At 42.9% G+C, this 18,476-nt stretch overlaps 1 protein-coding gene across 1 annotated transcript in view; it reads left to right on the top strand.

The window, feature by feature from the left end:
• Positions 1-18,476, top strand: part of LOC148010076 (protein EMBRYO SAC DEVELOPMENT ARREST 30-like) — a 29,805-nt gene that overhangs the window by 9,767 nt on the left and 1,562 nt on the right. Inside the window, exons 3-9 of the mRNA XM_087673105.1 lie at positions 12,442-12,512; positions 12,630-12,718; positions 12,821-13,058; positions 13,351-13,463; positions 17,484-17,574; positions 17,683-17,811; positions 17,903-18,462. Of these exons, the coding sequence (XP_087529231.1) occupies positions 12,442-12,512; positions 12,630-12,718; positions 12,821-13,058; positions 13,351-13,463; positions 17,484-17,574; positions 17,683-17,811; positions 17,903-18,462 (1,291 nt within the window). The remainder of the gene's footprint in view (positions 1-12,441; positions 12,513-12,629; positions 12,719-12,820; positions 13,059-13,350; positions 13,464-17,483; positions 17,575-17,682; positions 17,812-17,902; positions 18,463-18,476) is intronic.

Here is an 18,476-nt window from a genome sequence, read left to right as displayed (position 1 = left end):
GAACTCCGGCTACCAAAAGCTTGGACTTGGGGTCCATGGGCCATGAAATAGGCCAATAATTGGCCATACTAAACTTCGAGAGAAGCTCGGAAATGTACCTATGCTATGAAACAAAAATGCCATATGCCATTTGATAAATCTCCAAACCAAGGAAGAAGTGAAGGAACCCTAGATCCATCATGTCAAACTCCTATCGTAAAATCTTCGGAGTACAATTAACCTCCCGAGTATGGCTCCCTGTAATGATAAGATCATCCACATACAAGATGAGCAAAACACACTTGTCACTTGCAACTTGGAAGTATAGGTTGGGGTCATGAGTTGAGTGATGGAAGCCACTTTGAAGGAAGAAGCGATTAATCCTCTGGTACCAAGCTTTGGGATTTTGCCTCAGGCCAGTGAGGCCTTTCGTAATTGGTAGACATGGCCCTTCTTCCCTTGCACAAGAGAACCGGGAGGTTGGGAAACATAAATCTCCTCCTCAAGGACACCATTCAAGAAGGCAAACTTTACGTCCATCTGATAAACAAGGCAGCGGTGGTGGGCTGCAAGAGCCAAAATAAACTGAATAGAAGACATTTGAGCTGTAGGTGGAAAAGTCTCAAAATAGTCCAGCCCTGCCCTTTGAGCAAAGCCCTTGGCAACAAGCCTAGCTTTGTGCTTGTCCAAGAAAGGATAGGGAGGGGATAGGATGGGTAGGTAGAACAAGTTAGATGGGCACGAGGACTTTCAAACTTTGAACAATTGTTGGCCGAGGCATAGTAGCATAAGTAGATGGCCTACTAGGAATTGCTATGGAGGCAAAATGTGGTATCGATTGGTCGAAACTTGGGTAAGTAGGGTTAGGGACATGGTACCATGAGTAGCCCAAAGGTGTGTAAGGTGGAGGTTGAGCCTCCCACAATGGTGCATGAGCACCACCTGAAACTAAAGGTGTAGAGGTCCTAAAGGTTGTGCCTATATTTGAAGAACCCCCAATGTGGTGTGTGCAGTGATCGGTGGTGTTTGAAATGGTGAAGTAAAAGAAGCAAAAGTGGAAACTTGTGTACTTTGCATTGAAGTAGTAGGAATAGTTTGAAAGTAAGGGACATACTCCGGATCTTTTTTTCCAAGAGGGAGGACCATCCCTGATCGTGGTCTCGATCGCCCTGCAACATCATCAGATTAATGCACAATTTGATGAGAAATGATTAGATAGGATAATGATACGTGTCTCCAATGTAGTCAGAAGGATCTCCGGCCATGTCGGAACCTTGTGGAGCTGGTAGAGGAAGCCACTCTTGCTGAGTTCTCAACATAGTCTCCTTTAGGGATTGAGTAGGTGTGGAAATGTTTAATGCCATTTCCCCTTTGTAGTTCCTATTTTTGAAGATGAAGCTTTTTGATCAAGGGCCTAGGTTTCTTTAGTGAGTACCTAGCTCTGATACCATGTGAATAAATGCATGTCCAAGGTTGTCTACGTGTGGCGGATGGGTCAACTCGTCCGACCCATCCTGTCTGTTGGGATGTAAAGGTCCTTTATTCACCTCCGTGTATTTTACACGTGTATTATATTGTACATGTGAATGCACCCTTATGGGCCCTAAGTATAAATACATTTTATTCTTTGTGTACCAACACATTGTTGGTACACCCAAATCAGCTCGTACTCTCTCTGACTCTGACTCTCACTCACCTGCTCACTTCCTCTGCTGCAAATCTTCACGCTTCCGCTACCCGCGCACTCCAACAACTGGTATCAGAGCTGAGGTTAAGGTGCTCGCGCTCCTCGGAGTCCGTGCGAGACATCTTTAGTGTTTGCTCGCGCGAGATACACAGGTCGTTTTTGACCTGGCAGCTCACAGGAGTGGTCGTGTTCTGACCAGCGGGCTCACACAGGTCGTGCCTGACCAGGCGACTGCAGGCGACAGCTCACAGGAGTGCAGGCGACAGTTCCTTGCAGGCGGCAGGTCACGAAACTGAAGCGACAGGCTGCGTGGCTTCAGGCAACAGCGAGAGGCTGCGTGGCATCAGGCGGCAGGTCAAAATCGTCAGGCGACAGCTCACGCTGACCAGGCGACAGCCAGCGATAGGCTGCGTGGCATCTGACGGGCAGCGCAAGGTCAATGACTGCTAGCGACAGCTCACGCAAGGCTGCGTGGCATCTGACGGGCAGCGCAAGGTCAATGGCTGCAGATTCGACACATTTTTCTTCCAGAAATTTTTTAAATTTTTCTAAGGTTTACTATAAGCAACCCCTTTGCCACTGACGGGAGTTCGCGCGCGCAAGCACAGTTCTCAGATTTGGGCAAATTTGAACCTGGAAATTTGGGGCTTTTCCCAGATTTGATGCTGTTTATGCTTGATGTGACATTTGTGTCAGAAATTGCAGACATTGTGCGCCTTGACCTCAATTAATTTGGGGATTTTTCAAAATTTGTTGGAATTTTGCTCATCCGAGTAAAATTTCTTGGCATTGGACCAAGAAAAATTGGGGCTTTTCATGTATTGATGTAATTTTGCTCAACTGAGTCAGTTTGGCTGACATTTGCGCACATTTGGACCTGGAAATTTGGAATTTTGTGCAGAATTTGATAAATTTCTGCATTATTTGCCTGTGCAGTGGCTGGTTTATGTCAAAACAGCAGAGGATTATTGCTGGTTATGCAAGAATAGCAGTGTATTTGCTGATTTAGCTTGTGCTCTTGCAGTTCAGTGCTTTTACACTTGTACTTGTGATAAAATGGCTGCAACTTCTTCCAGTTCTGACATTAAAAGTTTGATGGAAATCAAGCGATTTGATGGTCAGGGCTTTGATCTTTGGAAAGATCGTATGCAGGGCATACTGTTCTTAAAGGATTGTGAGGATGCTTTGCAAATGGATAAACCCGCACAAATGTCTGAGGCGGATTGGGCCAAAGTCAATAAAAGGGCTGCGGCTTATATAAAGATGGGTGTCACTGATGACATTTTGACAGACATTAAGGGTTTAGACACTGGTCATGCAATATGGGAGAAGTTGAAGACTACCTATGAGATCACCACACCTGTTAATCAGGTGCATTTAATGCGCAAGTTGGTGAATATGTGGCTAGATGAGTCCAAGCCTGCAGCTGAGCACTTGAGTGCATTTATTGGCATTTTAAATCAGCTCAAGGATGCAAGTTTGGATTTTGATGATAAGTTGAGGGCGATCTTTTTGATCATGACATTGCCTGACTCTTGGGAGACTTTGGTTGTTTCTCTCAGCAATAACCCCAATCTCACATATGATGGTGTGAGGGGTTCGATCTTGAATGAAGAAATTAGACGTAAGTCTAGTGGAGAAGGCAGCAACTCAGCTTATAATGTTAGAGGCAGGGCTGAAAAGAAAAATGCAAATGCTGGACAGAGAAGCAGGAGCAAGAGCAAAGGAAAAGAAAAGAGTGATGTTACATGCTATCAGTGTGGTCGGAAGGGCCACAAGAAGCCTGATTGCAGGTATTACAAGAAGGAACAAGAGAGAGAAGAATGCAGGAGACAAAAAGAAGAAAGAGGAAAAGACAGATGCATCTGAGGCAGGTAAAGGCAAGGAAAAGGCCAATGTGGCCTCTAGTGTTGTCATAGAGGAGCTCTTAGATGCAGAGGCTGATGTATTATGTGCAGGGGATTATGATGTCCTTGTATGTCACATGCAGGATATGCAGATCACCAAGGCTGATGTGATTGATGCACTTTTGTCAGTTGATGATGGTGTCACTCAGACTTGTATTGTAGACTCTGGTGCCTCTTTCCATGTGACTCCATGCTTGGAGTTGATGCAGGCTGTTGTGGCAAGGTTTACCTTGGAAATAATCATGCTTGCAGCATTGATGGGATTGGCACCGTACACTTGTCTTTGGATAATGGGCAAGAACTTGTGTTGAAAGATGTCAGATATGTGCCTGGCATCAAGAAGAGTTTACTATCTGTTGGATAGCTTGACTTGCATGGTTACACCACACTGTTTGGTGGTGGTTTGTGGAAATTAAAAAGGGGTTCCATGTTGATTGCTAAAGGAACCAAGAAGGGCACTTTGTATTGTCTGCACTGTAAAGCTTTGAATGGCAAGTTTCTTGCAGTTGCTGAAATTGGCTGTCATTTGGAGTTATGGCATAAGAGATTAGGCCATATGAGCCAGAAAGGACTTGATGTTCTTACCTCTTTGAAGAGGGTTGATGGAAAAGGCTCTAAACTTGATTTTTGTAATGACTGTTAGTTTGGAAAGCAAATGAAAAATTCCTTTTACTCTGGTGTCTCCCGTAAGTCAAATGTCTTGGACTTAGTGCATTCTGATGTATGTAGCATGCCTTTGAAATCGTTGGGTGGTGCTGCATACTTTGCCTCTTTTATTGATGAGTATGCATCTTTTATTGATGATTGTTCCAGGAAGATTTGGGTTTATTTGTTGAAAAAGAAAAGTGAAGTGTTTGCTGTTTTTAAAACTTTTCATGCATTCATGACCACTCAGACAGGTAGAAAGTTGAAATGCTTGAGAACTGATAATGGGGGTGAGTTCACGTCTAATGAATTTAAGTCCTTTTGTGACTTGCATGGGATCAAGAGGGAGCTTACAGCCCCTTACAGCCCTTCTTCAAATGGTGTGGCTGAAAGATACAATAGGACTCTATGTGAGAGAGTGCGGTGCATGCTGTCCACTGCTAATCTCCCTCATGAATTTTGGGGAGAGGCACTTAAAACCGCAGTTCACATTTGCAACCGCTCTCCAAACAGGTCCTTAAATAATGGCATCCCTGAGGAGGTTTGGTCTGGCAAACCGGCCTCATATGACCATTTACGAATATTTGGCTGTGATGCTTTTGTGCATGTTAGAGATGAGCTGAGGAATAAACTTGACCCGAAATCCACCAAAGGCATTTTCATGGGCTATGGTGATGAGGGTGAATTTGGCTATAGAGTGTGGCTACCTCAGTCCAAGAAAATTGTTCGCAGCCGTAATGTTGTGTTTAATGAGGCAAAGTTGCTGAAAAGTACTTTAGCCTCTGATGACATGAAAAAGGTCAAATTTTAGAATTCGCAGCCACCTATTACTTCAAATGATGAGCCTCATGGTGCTGTACCACAGGCTGAAACTGATGATCAGCCGGTTATCTTTGAGCCAGATGATGATGGACAGCAAATAGAAGCACAGGGAGGTCATGGACAGCAAGATAGACTTGCTGATTATGAAAATGCAGGTGCTGGAAATGAAAATGAAGGTGCTGTACAGCATGAACAGCATGCTGAAAATGGCTTATAGCAGCCAATAAATGCTGAAAATAACATGCCTCCAGATGTAGATCCGATTCGTGAGAATGTAGATCATTGGGTACGCAGGTTTACACGCCTAAGAAGGCAGCCACATAGGTATGACCCCTCTTTGCATTATGTGATGCTTACTGATGAGGGTGAGCCTCTGCATATAAAGAGGCTAAGTCATGCAAATTCAGTAATAAGTGGGAGCTAGCTATGCAGGAAGAGATTAAATCTCTGTATGCTAATGATACTTGGGATCTTGTGTCGTTGCCCAAAGGAAGAAAGCCTCTTCCAAACAAATGGGTTTACAAAGTAAAGACAGTTGATGGGAAACCCAAGTACAAGGCAAGATTGGTTGCCAAAGGGTATGCACAGAAGGAAGGGATTGACTTCTAGGAGGTCTTCTCACCTGTCGTGAAGATGACCACACTACGTGTGCTTTTTGCTCTCACTGCTGTATTGGATTTAGAGCTGTACCAAATGGATGTGAAAACAGTTTTTTTGCATGGTGACATTGACGAGGAGATCTACATGAAACAGCCCGAGGGTTTTGTAGTTCTTGGAAAAGAGCAGTTGGTGTGTAAACTAAAACGCAGCTTATATGGGCTGAAACAAGCACCACGGCAGTGGTACAAAAAGTTTGACACTTTTATGCTCTCTCATGGGTTTACACGCAGCCATGCAGATCATTGTGTGTATATGAAAAAGGATACAGATGGCAGCCCTATCATACTTGTTTTATATGTGGATGATATGTTGCTAGCTGGGAAGAGAAAGACTAGCTTGGATGCCCTCAAAGATCAGCTGAAATCAGCTTTTTCCATGAAAGATTTGGGGAATGCAGAGCTTATATTGGGCATGAGGATTCGTAGGGATAGAACGCAGAAATTGCTGTTCTTATCTCAAGAAAAGTACATTGAAAAGGTACTGGACAGATTTAACATGGCTGAAGCTAAGCCTCTCGGAGTACCCTTACATCCATACCTTAAGCTTAGTAAAGCCAACAGCCCAAAAGATGACATGGAAGCCAATGCTATGAAGGGAGTCCCTTATGCATCAGCTTGTGGCTCTCTTATGTATGCTATGGTGGCTACTCGTCCAGACATTGCTCATGCAGTGGGAGTTGTCAGCAGGTTTATGTCAAATCCTGGCAAACCACATTGGGAGGCTGTCAAGAGTATTCTTAGATATCTGAAGGGTACACAAAGAAAGTGTATTTGCTATGGGCAGGGTGCACTTAATCTGCAGGGTTATTGTGATGCAGACATGGCAGGTGACTTAGACACTCGCAGGTCCACTAGCGGGTATGTCTTTACAGTTGCTGGAGGGGCCGTCTCTTGGTGCTCCAGGTTGCAGAACATCGTAGCACTGAGTACTACTGAAGCTGAATACATATCAGCTACAGAAGCTTCTAAGGAAGCTATATGGTTGAGCAGACTCGCAGAGGATCTCGGCATGTCTATGAGTACTCCAGTGTTGGGATGTGATAGCCACAGCACTTTGGCTAAAAATGCCATGCATCATTGACGCACAAAGCATATTGATGTGCGATATCACTTTATCAGACAGATTCTGGAGGATGGTCTAATCACATTGACCAAGATCAAAACACAGGACAACCCTGCAGATGTTCTCACTAAAAGTCTAGGCAAGGCTCAGCATGAGCATTGCATACGACTAGTGGGAGTTGGTTAAATGTTCACTCCGGACCTTTAAGTGGGAGGTTGTTGGGATGTAAAGGTCCTTTATTCACCTCCGTGTATTTTACACGTGTATTATGTTGTACATGTGAATGCCCTTACGGGCCCTAAGTATAAATACATTTTATTCTTTGTGTACCAACACATTGTTGGTACACCCAAATCAGCTCGTACTCTCTCTGACTCTCACTCTCACTCACCTGCTCACTTCCTCTGCTGCAAATCTTCACACTTCCGCTACCCGCGCACTCCAACATTGTCCCATCCGCCACGTCTAGTCCCGTCTGGACCCGTCCGATCCGTTCCCCGCCGAATTGCCCGACTGCAGCAATTTGGTGGGGAATTGCCCAAATTGGCCGACTGCTGTCCGAATTGCCCGACTGCAGCAATTTGGCGGGGAATTGCCCAAATTGCCCCCGACTCTTGACGGTTGATTGTTACGCGGGTCCCGTATGTGTGGGCCCTACGGCCAATAAACCGGTTACTTTTTTTACCGTTTTCAGGCCCGATCTTTCTTTTCTTTCTTATCTTTATTTTCTTCTTTTCATTCTCACCTTCCTTTTCTTCTTTTCTTTCTTTTCTTTCTTGAATCTTCTCTATTCTTTTTTTCTTTCTCTCTATTCTTTTCTTTCTTTCTGATATTTCTTTTCTTTCTCTCACACAAAGACTCAAGAGAAAAGATTAAGGATTAAAGTTTTAAACTAACAAGTTTAAAAACTCTCTCTCCTTCCCTCTCTCTCTCTCATGATTCAAATTTCATCCATCCATCTCTCTCTCTCTCTCTCTCTCTCTCTCATATATACATAATGGATTATGGCACAATGCAAGGATCCTCTCCCATGGATGATGGGCCACCATTCAAATATCAGAATTTGAACTCTCTCTCGCTCCCCCCCCCCCCCCCCAATCTCTCTTCCCCAACCCTAAACCCCAAAACACTCTCTTTCTATAAAAATATCCCCTCCCCCACCATCTCATTCATCCTTTCAAGTTCTCCATCCCTCCTCCTTTCAAGCTCCCCATTCCTCCTACTCTCACAAGCTCTCTCCTCGAGTCCTCCCTTAACCTCTTGACCCTTCCAACCTCCTTCTCCATTAAGCTCTAGCCTCTCTCTACTCCCTCAAGCTCTCTACTCCTTCAAGCTCTCTACTCTTTCCACTACTTTTTTCAATCATCTCACCCTCCACCCGTGACCCTCTAGGCTCTCTCTATACATCATCAATGGCATCCCCTCTCCATGAGGCCTTTCGCTTGCATTGTGCCTACTTCAAATGAGTAAAGAAGAAATCCAACACTTGCAAGTGGCAATGCAAGTATTGCCCAAAGCTCCAAATCTCATCCATCACTCATATTCTCATCCACCTTTGCAAATTAGGAGGGGAGGCCATACCATGCCTTGGTATTCCCGACAATGTCTATGAAGATTGTCGTTGGAAATACTTGCCATTGAAGCGATGCAAAGGCCTTTCAAGGGTAAATTAAGAGGTAATCTCTCCCGATCACGAGGTCTCGGATGCGGAAGATGATCCCTCTTCAATTGTCTCGGTTTCCTCCGTTGGAGAGGCCTCTTCTATCCCATCTAGAAAAAGCCATTTGAGTGGTGCACCTATGTCCAAGAGACAAGCCACTCTTGCCCAAGCAATGAGGCAAGTTTTCGGTCCTCTCTCCTTTCTTAAGGAGAGACAAAAGCAAGCGGAAATAGAGATTGCATGCACCATAATTGAGTGCAATCTCTCTTACCATATTCTCAAAGTGGATCGATGGAAGCGGATGGTGAAAGCCATTGCTGTTGTTGGTCCATGCAAGGGATGGTACAGTGTCACGTACAATCACATGCGTATCAAGAAACTCGATGAGGAGAGAGAGGATTGATAAGTCCCTTGAGCTTGTGCGTGCCAGTTGAGCGAAGTATAGATGCTCTATTCTATCCGATGGATGGAGTGACCACAAAAAAAAAAGGATCATCAACATTCTCGTCTCTTACCCACTTGGCATCTACTTCTTACGAGTGGTGGATGCGGGTAGAAGGGGAAGGAGAACCATGGGCTTGTTCATGTATTGGCACATATGGCAAGCCATCATTGAGGCTAAATCCATTATTTTGTAATCTCGTTTTTTTAAAAACCTCCCAAATTTATTCTAATTTTATCGTGTATAATCTTATAGGTTGGGCCGCAAAATGTGGTGTAAGTTGTCACGGACAACGCCTCAAATTGTGTCTCTATGGGGCAGAAACTTGAGGCCGAGTTTTTGTCCATGGTATGGATACCATGCGCTACACATTGTCTAGATCTTCTTATGAAAGTTATAGGCAAGTTGGAGTGGGTGGCGAGGATTGTCAACGATGCTTGCACAATTGTTGGCTTTGTTAACTCCAAGGTCTGAGTTTTTGCGATTTATCGGTCATACTCGGACTTGGAGTTGAAGAAGCCCTCGAAGACTTGGTTTGTGGTCATGTGGTTTCTTCTTGAGCGTATCTATGATGTTTGCAATAAGCTATAAAAAATGGTCGTGTCAGATGAGTTTAAGGAGTGGCTTGAATGGGAGTTCATATCAAGCCAAGTGGAAGCAAAGGACATTCAAATGCTTTACTTAAAGGAGGAATTTTGGATGGATGTGAGAGGCATTATCATTGTTGTTACTCCCATCTACAAGGTGCTTCGCATGACGGACATGGAGGGGGACTACTATTGGTCTCGTGTATCATCTTATGACAGATGCGATGGAGGAGATATAATCATCGACCATCTTGGATGGGGAGATATTTTCTTCATGGTATTGTTTTTATTTTTATTTTTTAAAAATGATTCATGTTTCTTTTTAGTTTTAGAATCTATAATTTATATTGTCTCAAACTTTTTCTTTTCAAATCTCACCTCTAAATCTCCCACTAAATCTCTATTATCATATACCTATTGTAATGATATCTTGGATACCACCCCTAAAAGAGATGATATTTTCTTTTTGACAAAGAAAAGATGGAAGTGGATGAAGTGACCCATACATGGGTTTGCGGCACTTTTGCATCCCGCCTTAAAAAAAACGCTCTCTCTTTATGGATTCCAATGTCCTTGCCAATCGTGATGCCTTTCTTCCAAAGGCTTTGGTGGAAGAGCACCATGGTGTCTTCTTCCAGGAGCTCATTAATTATAGCGATTAAAGGGGCACCACTTTCGCATCTACCATTTGTTGGAAGCGGGAATCGTTGGTGAAGCCTCTTTTTTGGTGGGAGTCATTTGGCTACTAATTGCCTCACCTCCAAAGAGTGGCCTTACGCATTCTTGCACAGGTTTGAAAATCCCTTCTTTTTTTTTCATTTGATTCTAGTTACAACTTACAACTTGCAAGTTTAAAGTTTAAACTTGTTTTTTGTTCACATGGTTTAGGATTGTTTGTCTTGTGCATGCGAGAGGAATTGATCCGCCTATTTCCTCATGCACACCAAAATTCGTAATAAGCTTAATATGCGATAATTGGAGCGACTAATTTATTGTCGCTCCAATATACACATGCTACGCAATATGCATGAGATGTTTATGGCAAGATAGGTATCGTATATTCAAATTTTATACTTTTTAGTTCATAACTTTATTAATAGATTATGAAACATATTTAGAGAAGTTTCATTTGTTTAATCTAAGTTTTTCATTCTTTAAATGTATAGATAAATGTGGATTCACTCAAGCTCTCCTCTAGTACACTTAAAAGTGTGACTCGCGAGAGAGACTTAGGAGGAGCAAATCTCTAGGGAGCTTTACTTAGAGCTTGGGGAGTATAGATTGGCGGGTCTTTTGCACTCGTGCATGGCGTGCCTGTGTTGTTATTCGTCCTTGTGCCGGTAGCGATGGAACTTTCACTTTGGCATCCACATCGGCTGTCCGTGATGCTTGTGGGGCCCTTAGATGCGGCTGAGCTTAGAGAGCTCGAGTATGATGAGGAGGGCAATGTCATTAGTGAGGGTGATTTTGTTGAGGAGGGTGATGGCTCCTCAAGTGGCGACAAGGATGCTCCCACCTTTGATGTCGAGAGTGATATAAGCACCTAGAGTAATCATGTATCTTGATTCTTGATTCGAATTGAGCCATGGATGATGGCTTTTATCTCAATCCATTTTTGTATACTTTTGGTATGAGATTGCACATCTGGCTCATAATAAAGTTTTGGTTTCATTGTTCATGCTACACTCTTGAGTCTTGTTTCAACTCTCTTTTGCACTTTTGAGTTTAATCTCTAAGTTTATGTTTTAACTTTTAAGTCCAAACATTAAGCATAGACTTAAAATTATATGGATTTTTTCTTTCATCGGACGTAACATTGGATGTAGGTCCAAGATTTATTAGTCCAATTAGTACCGTACTAGCATCGGATTGTACTAATTGGACGTGATAAACTTGTGCTTGTCTAGGAAGTACAAACACAATCATATGACAAACACACATTGATAAAGAAACACAGTTAGGATTAGGGTTGACACAGAGACAATGAACACAGAAGATAATGCAACTGAATAACGAATGAATAAATACAATGATCAATGCAGGAAGCACATTATGCAAGGTGAAAACTGACCTTCCAACTCTCGTGTCTCAAGGACAGGGGTAGAAAGTATGAGTAGAAGAGTTTGTCGTACTCTGACGGATCTTGAGATGCAGCAGGCAGCCTTAGAATATGTCTGGCAGCAGCAAATGCAGCTTGGGAAGGCCAGATCTTAATGATAGATGAGCAGCAAAGTGTGTAGAATTTGCAAATGCAAATCAGGCTGATGCCATGGCAGCTGTACAGATGGGCTGATCAGCAAAACACAGATTTTCTGGTGTCGATTGGGGGCTGGGGCCGAATGGCAGCAAGGACTGCAAAAGGCAGCAGTTTTGCTAACATCAGCATAGGGTGGCAGCTGAGAAGACTGTATGGCAGCTCTAGATGATCATCAAACAGCAAATGCAAATTGTGTCTCTTTGGCAGTAATTGCCTGGCTGGACAGCAGGCGGCAAATGGTAGATAGCAATGGTGGACAGCTCTGGTTGAGATATCCTCCACGTATGGGGCGTGGACAGCATTGAAAAGGCACTTGCAAGCTGCAAAAATAAGATTGAGGCCAAGTGTGGGCAGTTTGTCTATTTATAGAATGTTTGGGTCCTCCCAAATAGGGTTTGCGCTAATGGGAGACACAAACACTCCAGGAATGCATTTCTTTTTAATAAAGAGGTTTAATTCATTTAAAAAGCATGTTTTGGGGCTGTTTTAAAGAAGCCAATGCATTTGTAGCTCAATAGCCACACGACATCGTAAGAGGATAGTTATTTGACTTGTTTTCTAAACATTTCAGGAGCCACCAGCAATAGTTAGCATTTGCAATGAGTATACTTTTTTTATAATGATGACATTTGCTGACTAACTTGTGCTGATATTGTCCAATGAGACAACCATGACATCATAAGAAATGGTCAACTCAAGTTGTTGACTATCTATTTGTCATGCTTGCTTGCAGCTCCTACTGGGGTTGGTAATGGTTATTTGTTTGCTCGTATATATGGAGAATTCCATGAAATAAGAGCTTCGGTAAGGCCTCAGTTCTTGGATTATCTTGCACAGTTCATATTTTTGTGATTCAGTAATGATGTTTATTAATACGAGTAGGAGTTTAACATTATGACAACTCTTTTCCAATCATGATAGATATGTGACTTGGTCGTAGTTGCCAGCCTCTTGAATGCCACACTTGTGTTACCAGAGCTTCAAGAGGTTACCTCTGCAAAAGGAATCAGGTATACCTCTGTTGTAACATACAAATATTTTCGGTCACAACAAGTATCCTTCCAGCAGGTCCATCTGTGGTCCTTTTCTCTAATTTTGTCTTATTTCTGCAGCTCTAAATTCAAGGGTTTTGGATACGTCTTTAATGAACAGCATTTTATTACGACTTTAAAGCGTGACATTCTAGTTGTGAAGAATCTTCCTGAAAAATTTAAGGCAGCAAAAAAACAGAAGGCTTTAATCTTGAAATCTCCATTATCATCACCAAAGATGTACTTGAATGAGATTTTACCGGTGTTGAAAAGTCAGGGGGCTGTCAGTCTGATGATATCTGGAGGTGGTTGTTTACAGGTTTGCATACCACCACCTGATACTTATTTATTTGTTTCAACCTTTTGGTGATTCTAGGAGATAATTGTCATTACTAGTTTAGACTTTCTAAATTTTAGTTTTTCTGAACGAACTTTTGACCATTTGTCAATTGTTGATCTAGTTGGACTAATTAATCTTTGAGTGTTTTCCTGACTATTATACAATTGTATGTCATCTGTTCAGTAAACAAATTGTCATATGCACACACTTGGCATGCCAACATTGTAACTTGTTAAATGATGTCCAAATTATTTTTTCCTCTTTCATGTAGAGTGTATTGCCTCCTCATCTTGTGGAGTATCAGCGTCTGAGATGTCGGGTTGCATTTGAGGCTCTGCAGTTTCGACATGAAGTTCAGGAACTTGGCTCTCGCATGGTGCAAAGGTGAATAATCAATTCAATACTTAATTCTTTACCTCTATAAGAAAACTCTTATACAAGACATTTTGTGCAATAATGGAATATACTCCTGCAAGTGCATGCCTGTGTTCACTTTCCACAGCATGCAAACAATTTATGCAGAAAATCAGACATCTGAAGTTTGGAAACACCATCTGATGAAATTCTGGAAATGTCAGCTTCCTTTAAGGCTGCTGTGATTTTAAACAGACATGTTCTAATGTCTAGGAGGCTAGCCATAACTGTGGATGAACACAAGCCACAATTGTTAGGGACTTGCATTAGAGGAATCAGATAATCCTATGAACCCAAAAGCGATAAATCAGTATGTCAAAACAGGGCAGTAAGACCAGTGCCAAGTCTTTTGCTTGGTAGTGACATGTGGCAATCCCATGTTGCAGGTGCTGTGTGGCACAGCAGAGCCATTGACGCATGTCATCACAACTGATCAGATTTGTGCACTGGAATTTGCCAGGTTTCCTTTTCTAGAAGCAAGAAAATGGCTATTTTCAGTTAAGAAAAATTGCCAAGTTTCATGTTATCTTCTCAATAGTTGCTCCACTTGTCACATTTTGAGCTGCTGCGGCTACTGTCATTCCAGACCTTGCTGCTAATATGCAACTTTCAACAGCAAACTTTCTTTTCAGGAAAATTGAAGCTTGGACTTTTCATTGGTGGTTGCTTGTGTCATGCCAGCTATTTTTGTTTGATTGTTCCACATAAGGGCATGCAGGTGGCTCTTATAATGAGAAAGCAAACATGTGGGGGGTGGGTGTGAGGTGAGCTCATCAAATGGGATGTGGGGGTGAGGTCTAGGAGTGAGTAATAAATGTGCTCTGAGTACGTGGGTTGCACCTTTAGTGAAGTGGATCTTTAGGTGGCAGTAGCAAGGTGCTGTTGAGCAACCAAAGTCATTACATGCATTCACATTTAATTGTATCACAGTAATTCCTAATTCTTGTCTCCATTAACAGCTGCAAAAAGGTCTTATTGTATTTATTGGCACTTACTGCATATGGTAGGACAAATGCTCCAAAATCCTCTATAAATAGGGCATTCTGTAGGCATTATATCCATCCCATTCATTCTTCAGTTTCTCTCCTTTCCAACCAGCTGGTGCCCTCATTCCCATTGCTGGCACTGCTGTGTTTCGGGTTCTCCAAGTGCTGTGAGGGGCTGTCCAGCCTGCCACGACCTGTTGGAGAGGATCATCAGCTGCAGGTGATGTCAGCAACCTCTGCGTTGACTGCTGTATGCTTTGCTCAAAACCTTTTGAGGCTTCTCCAGCTTTCACCCTGCCTCTAGCTGCCCAGAGCCAGGTACAGTCAGGAGACAGGTTGTTCTGCTGCCTATGGTATTCAGCATCTTCTCCAGACCTGCACTGGATGTCCAGAAGGTCTTCAGGAGCTCCCAGTCTTCCTTATTGCTGCTGCTCTCAGACAGCTGCCCTGCCCAGCTCACTTTTCTTCTCTAGTGGCCACCTACCATTCAGCATTTTGGGTTTCACTTTTTGGAGGCTTGGAACTTGTTGCCACTTTTGCGATTTCTCCTCTAGTTGGCTGCCCAACAGTTGTCTTGACAGCAGCCATCATTCCAGAGAGATTACGACATTTTCTTCATCATTGGCACCTCCTAAGGACTGCCTTTTGCTTCCTCTATTGCTGCCCATCATCATTGTTGTCGTCTTTGACATCCCCTTGCCGAGAGGACTATGTTTCACTCCCTTCATAGAGCATGCTCATCCACAAGTGCTGCTGCTTGATCGCTCAAGAAAATATAGTCATCTCCGAGCTCTAATTAGCATCATTGACTCGAGTTTGCTTACCTCAAGATTGGTTCTCAAGACAGAATCCTAAGGCTCACTCCATTGTATCAACATTATTTATGATTCATTATTATATTCATCTTTCGTGGTTCCAAGTTCTATGTCACAGTTTTTTGTACACTCTTTGTGTTCTCCCCTACAAACCTTAGTGTTCTTTTTCAATATGAAAGCAAAGATGTTGCAAGAGCTAAAGATCCTTATTCTCTATGAAGGTGAATAAAGGATGCAAGGAGTAGCAACATATCATAGATTCCAAACTCTTCTTCATTCCATTCCGTCATCTGGGAGATACCATTATCTTTTTGTCTCTCCCACCCTCCCATCACAGGTTTGATATTGGTGCTATGGCTTCTTTTCCAAAGCAGGAAGCATGGATTAGGGTGCACCTATTGATCCATGCTTCCTTCTTTGGCACCTATTGCGGCAAGAATGACACTCCATTCATAAAAGGATTTCCGATTGAGGAAAATCAAGGAAAAGGTACTTGATGATGAAGGAAATATGTATAATCCAAGAATTCCACTTGAAAGAGCAGAGAGAAACACAGTGTATGGCAAACACCAAGAGAAGAAACTCAAAATAATAGTGAAGAATGATGAACACTTAATCATGTTGATACAATGGAGCAAAGCTCAAAGATGACTACATTGTCTTGGTTGATTAGGTGACAACACCTAAAAGAAATCTATAGTGTGAAGGGAGTGAAACGTAGTTCATTGGGTAGAGGGGTTGATGACGAGGGAAAGAGATGTTGTATGGAGGGAGTGAAATGTAGTTCTCCGGCCAATGGAATGTTAAGAGTAGATATTGGAAGAGGATGGGCAGCCACCTTCAGAAGAAAATACAAGAATATTTGATAAAGATCTCTCTGTGTAAGTGGTTGTAGAGAGTTGGGCAGCCCTTCAGAAGTGAAGAAAACACAAAAACGCAGGTATTTGATGTAGGGCTGATAAAGAGGGTGCAACCTATTGTAAATGGCCTGAAATTGTTTTCAAAGCAACTTCCATAAAGTGGTTGATGGTTGGGAATTGTCGCTTGGGTGCTAGGGTGTTAGAGGAGCTGGAAACAATGATGAAGATGATCTCCTATACTAGTCCAAGGAGGAGTAAAACCAGTAAACACAACAATGGAGATGATGAAGAACAGGTCACTAGGCTGTGGACTAAAAAACGCAGCAATCTGGAGTGTCTAGAGCTGATGGCGATGTGTAGTGTCATGATCAATTGGACAGCACCACAAACTGAGATATCCACCAAGGTCCCTGTGGACAGCAGTGGTGGTAAGAGGGCTGAGGCTGAATGTGTTGTGGGGGAATGATGAAGAATGAATGAGAGAGAGAGTAAGTGTAGAGTGTAGTGAAGAATGGATGAATGCCCATGCCCTATTTATAGGCACATGAACCATTGAACTCTCTTGGGTGGCGCCCATTGAAGTGTCTAGTGTGGTGCCCCAACTCTCTTGGGTGGCATCTAGACACCAACTAATGATACAAATAAAGCCTTTTTGGGGCTGTAAATGGAAACCAAAATAGGAATTAAGGTAATGTAATGAGCTTAGCGAATGAGTTTCTTAACAACCCCTCTTAGGCCCAAAAAGGTGCCCTAAGAGGGGGGTGAGAGAGAAGATCCACCTTGTAATTCAAGTATTCCACGTGAAAGGAGGCATGTAGTGAAGAACAATATAGATAGAATGAGTAGAGAGGTCCCAAAACTCAACCTTGGGAGAGAAGCGACAAGCTCTGTGTTTGCATGCTGGAAGGAATACAAAGGCCTAGCCACCAAGTCATGGCTGAAACATCCAAGGCCCCGAACTAGGAAGAACTTGTAGATCCTGGGTATCAATGGGCTTTCTCTGACCTCAGTTTGCCACCCTTCCATATTGTGAAGAATAGACAGTTGTTTTGGCTGCCACTATTGGGATCTTTGCCTGATTTATATATAATCTTTTCTTATTGAGGTGCTAGCTCTACCCTTCTATATGGAAAATTTTTTCTTCCCCATTTCAAAGTTACCAAATTTATTAAAGATCTGGACTTCTGATGGTTTGTTGGAATAGACGATTTTAACAGTTTATTGTGGTTTTGAAGTTCATAAGTGTAAAGCAGCAGAATTTGGGAATGATTAATGGAAATGGCTGTTACGAGGCTAATTAAGCTTTGCCTTTGTTGCTCATGAATACAGGCTGCAAGCCCTTGGGCAACCATACCTTGCTTTTCACATGGGTTTAGAAAGAGATTCTTTGGCCTTTCATGGCTGTGCTGAGCGCTTTCAGGTATGAACTTTCAACGATCAACTTTCTTTGAGTTCAGTTCAGTAGATTATTACGTGACTGTTGAAAAAGTTTAAAGGTCTCAATATCTCGGTTCCTTCTGAAAACCAGGATGTTCACACACAACTCATACAGTACAAGCGTGCTCTTATGATTAAAGAGGGACTTGTCATTGGAAACCTGAGTGTTGACTCAGAGTTGCAGTGGCAAAATGGATCTTGTCCGCTAATGCCAGAAGAGGTGATTCTTGACTAAGTACTTTCATCCTGTGAAAGTCATGTAACTGGGTGAAGCATTAAACTGTACGACTCTATTTATCTCTGTTATGCAGGTTGGTGTGCTTCTCCGTGCATTAGGTTATGGACCTCATACTCGCATATATATTTCTGGTGCCGAAGTTTTTGGTGGACAACGTGTACTGATTCCATTGCGTGCTATGTTTAGCAACCTTGAAGATAAAACCACACTTACAACAGCAGAAGAGCGGGCCATGATGTATGGGCCTGAAGAAGCTTTACCACCTCCACCACCCCCACCGCCTCCTCCATCCCCTGATGATGTGAAACGGATGATTGCTGCTTGGCAAGTTGCTGGTCCTCGGCCTAGACCACTGCCACCTCCACCAGGTCGAAGTATATACACACACGAACTTGAAGGTTGGTGGGGTTGGGTGGCTAATGCAGATAAGGAACCTCCACCCTCCATTGGAGACCTTAGGCAAAAGGGACATAAACTGCTTTGGGCAGCTTTGGATTACATAGTATGTGTGGAGTCAACTGCCTTTTTCCCGGGGTTTGATCGTGATGGAAAAGGAAGACCGAACTTTGCCAGTATGGTGATGGGTCACCGGGCATACATGTCACCATCTCTCCGGACATACCGACCAAACAGGTCACTCTAATTTT

This window comes from Lygodium microphyllum, chromosome 30 (genome assembly GCF_053477565.2).
Source record: "Lygodium microphyllum isolate KBCC chromosome 30, Lygodium_microphyllum_v1.1.10, whole genome shotgun sequence".
Classification (NCBI taxonomy): Eukaryota; Viridiplantae; Streptophyta; class Polypodiopsida; order Schizaeales; family Lygodiaceae; genus Lygodium; species Lygodium microphyllum.
Note: the sequence above shows the minus strand (reverse complement) of the source record. Positions and strands in the feature narration are given on the sequence as shown.